The sequence below is a fragment of the Perkinsus marinus genome, assembly GCF_000006405.1.
Source record: "Perkinsus marinus ATCC 50983 genomic scaffold scf_1104296970066, whole genome shotgun sequence".
Taxonomy (NCBI): Eukaryota; Perkinsozoa; order Perkinsida; family Perkinsidae; genus Perkinsus; species Perkinsus marinus.
This window is the reverse complement of record NW_003202584.1, coordinates 11,709-15,213: the sequence shown is the minus strand read 5'-3', so window position 1 is coordinate 15,213 and position 3,505 is coordinate 11,709. Positions and strand designations below refer to the sequence as shown.

The 3,505-nt window shown below is 43.8% G+C and overlaps 2 protein-coding genes across 2 annotated transcripts in view; one reads left to right on the top strand and one right to left on the bottom strand.

Moving 5' to 3' along the window:
• Positions 1-886: 886 nt before the first annotated feature.
• Positions 887-1,638, top strand: Pmar_PMAR024826 (hypothetical protein; the record flags this gene model as incomplete). The annotated part of the gene is made up of 1 exon (XM_002767757.1): positions 887-1,638. A coding segment is annotated over one exon (471 nt), but the record flags the coding sequence as incomplete, so codon positions are not given.
• Positions 1,639-3,173: 1,535 nt separating this feature from the next.
• Pmar_PMAR024824 (hypothetical protein) overlaps positions 3,174-3,505 on the bottom strand; it is a gene marked incomplete at both ends in the record, with an annotated part of 5,495 nt that continues 5,163 nt past the window's right edge. The window contains 2 exons of the mRNA XM_002767756.1: positions 3,174-3,258; positions 3,303-3,386. Of these exons, the coding sequence (XP_002767802.1) occupies positions 3,174-3,258; positions 3,303-3,386 (169 nt within the window). The remainder of the gene's footprint in view (positions 3,259-3,302; positions 3,387-3,505) is intronic.

The window sequence follows — 3,505 nt, the reverse complement described above, 5'->3', positions numbered from 1 at the left end:
GCTTTCCCCAGCTGCTGAGCACAGGAATTTCCGTAGTGATTATAGGAATTCTAGTAGGAGTGTACAGAAACCAGTGAGAATTCCTCAAAACTTCCTCACAATTCTCATATTGTCATCATCATCATCAGCACAGCATGTGCATATATTCCCTCCATTGCCGTATCTGCCGTTTTTTCGCTCTGTAAGGGTGATGGTATGGCATCGACGGACCTCCCGAAGTGTTAAGTCGGAGGATGCGTTTGGTCATTTTGAGGCCATCGAGGTTTGATAGACTGATTACTGGTCTCTGTAGATGTTAGTTCATCAACCAACATGACATGTGATAGCTTTCCACCATAGTAAAAGTATAGGAACTCGGGTAGAAGTGTACACAAACCAATGAGAGTTCCTCAATATCATCATATCGTCACCGACACGTGTAGTTGACCATGTGCTTAGTTCCCCCTCCCCATTTGAGATTTGTGATGATAATTTAGTCGTATTCTTGTATGATCAGATTAAAGGGGAATGGTTATTGGAGTTGGCACCAGGGTACTATAACATCGATGAGTTGCCCAACTCCGAGACCAAACGACAACTAGCGCGGATTAGGAAGGGTATGGATAAAAAGAAGATCACAGGAGCAGGGGGACGGTAGTTGCTACTGGCCCCATAACGTCGTTTACACTGTCGTTCAGCAGGATATTGTGTTGGGGGGCTCGGGCGGCATCGGTAAGAATAGGTTTTATCATTGGAGTTTCACCACCCGTTTTACGTGAAATGGCGTCGTAAAACTCGGTGAAAAACGCGGTATTCGCGGTGATATGCAGTAGTCGTGAAATATATTTTTCACTAGTGTTCTTCATATCATTAGGGTGATGAAACTCCAATATTCATCGGAAAGAATAGGTTGTTGTTTTATTACTTATGGAGTTCCGGACGTCCACGTCGTCGTCATCGCCATTATCGTCATCCAAGAGGAAGCAATGGCATGCGGCTGATCGTCATGAGAATTCTTTAGATGAGCTCGATGGAGGTCATCAGTCGGAAGGGACGCAGACTGCCTCTACTGCATCTGATCTTGGAAGGTCGATTTCGAGCGGCGACGGTACGGGAGATTTCGGTGTGAAAAGTCATAGATTTTGGAGAGCTCTTAAGAGGGTATTTGCTAAAGAGAAGATTGATGATGCATTGACTGACACGAGTAGTAGTCCTAAAGAAGAAGAAAAACGGAAAGATGCGCAGGTGGGAATTGAACCTGCGCCTTTCGATGACGAACTTAGTGTGGGTGACGAGGTTCCGTTGGACGATCGTGTCTATGATCCTGAGGATGTCATATCGTGCTTGTCGGCTTTCTCGGATCCTTCACCAGCCAGATGAGAAGCTCTTTGACGACTGAACTTGTCTATTTCCTCGTGCTCAGTTTTTGTTGTTGCCGCCGTCGTCGCCTCGTTCCTCTTGTTGTATTAAATGATGATGACTAGCAATGCTTCTTATATTGAGATTGGTTTATATACTCGTGATGTGGTGGAAATGTGGTATGTTAATATTTTTTCCTACCAAGTAGACCTTTCTCAGATGTGTGAGCCAAAGTGTTCGTCTTCGACAATAATCTACTGTACTGTTATTCGTTCCTACCTCAATTGCATCTGTCCTCAACACCGTCTCGACTTGCGTCCATGGGGGTATTTTCGGGCGAGGAGTGGTATGAGAAAATTTAAATATACGATTATTTTATAATTTCAACCAATGAACCCGAATCGGTCTTTGCGTTTTGCATTTTTCAGTAGTGTTCATATTTCTTCCTATACGTGGTCGTTTTCTCTACTATTCACGTGCTATCGTGTCTAGCCTGGGGCGATGTAGTTGTTCTCAAAAATGAAGACCTCGAGAGAGTGGCTGTTGGCACTTTTCGTCCTGCTGTAGAATCGTCGCTACGATGAGATTTTCTCAAAGTTTCGTTCCCATCATTTGGCTAAGGCGTGTTAACCTCAAGTAGTCGCTGAAATAGCGACGTCAATGCTTATTGGTTTCGCCGCTACTACTTTCGAACTCTTATAGGGACAGAAATGTACTCCTTTTTACTCGGACATATCCAGACTGATGCGCCTAGCCGATAAGGAGAAAGAATGGGTGAGTTGTTAGTGATACGATGATGGACACATGGTCCTCTGATATAGCTCCGTAAAGAGAAACATAACAAGAAGAGGGATGAGGCTGAGGCTGCTGCGAGGAAGGTTAAAGCTGCTGATGATGAGAAGAAACAATAGAATTATTATTTGATGTGACACTATCTTGATTTCGCCCTGTATACTCCAGTGTGTTATAGTTTTAGTAATTCTCGGCGGTCTTTGTGTGGATCGATACGAAGTCGTTGCTAACCAGGGCACAAGACAAAAGCGGTCGAAAAACCGAGTAGAGAATCTTTAATAAGGGAGTATTCGCCTGCATCGCGAGATGTTAGTTGGTTTCAACCTCCGAAAAGGTCGTCGCTTGAACTGTTGAGGAAACTTAAACCTCCGAATGCAAATACAACGTTGGTTAAAAGGGACAATTGGTAATATTGATAGAACTCCAAAACTGCCTGATAAACAAATCCCGTGGATGAAAGTGGATCTCAACTGGAGATTCTCAAATGTCATCAACTGCCTGTCAAGGTCTAGCTGAGCTAATTATTGTCATAAATACAACGGAATGGTCGGTATACACCATAAGGTAGAATATCAGTCGTTGAAATAGTCCTAATTGGCCTCCGAACAATCCTATACTTGGAAGTTATTTACAGCCAAGAAATACTGTGTAGTTTTGTATGGAGTCCATTCTGATCATCTTTCCTCATTGGGTTTTAGTCAAGTCTATCATCTCCAGTGTTGGAATATATGTGAAATATCCTCGGCTGAGCTCAGGAGTTTCCATTACGTAGGAATTCGGCTAGAAGTGTACTCGATGAGATCGCAGACTATGATACAGTGAACTTCAAACACAATTCAACAAGATTGGGTATGGAAACTAACCTCTAAGAAAAACTGCTATCAATGTGACCATGTCGGAGATAAAACTGAGTACAGTAGTGGGAGATCAGATCAGCATTTGATGAATTGGGAAATGCCAACCGTAACCGCGAAATGTACACTAGACTGTAGTGTTAAGCAATGATGCACAAAGAGAAGGAAAAAACGAACAGTGATCGCCCATCAGCGTTTTACTTTCGTCCAGAAACGCAAAGCTACGACCGAAACGGCCGCGGCAGCCGACCAAAGCGGTACTCCCATACCAAACCTGAACAAGACCTGCACGACACAACGCCTTTACGGATGACTTACATATCAGCCGCCCAGGCTAGTGCCAGAGGGCCCACGAGCCCACCAAAATCCTGTGCAGTGCGTAGAAGCGCCAGCGCGCTCGCCCTGGTGATAATAGTATAACAACAATTGTAAACAACTATTACAACGGTATACTATTACTATTCAGTAACAGTAATCGTTGTAACAGTACATACAATAATGCTATTCACCCGTGCGCTCAG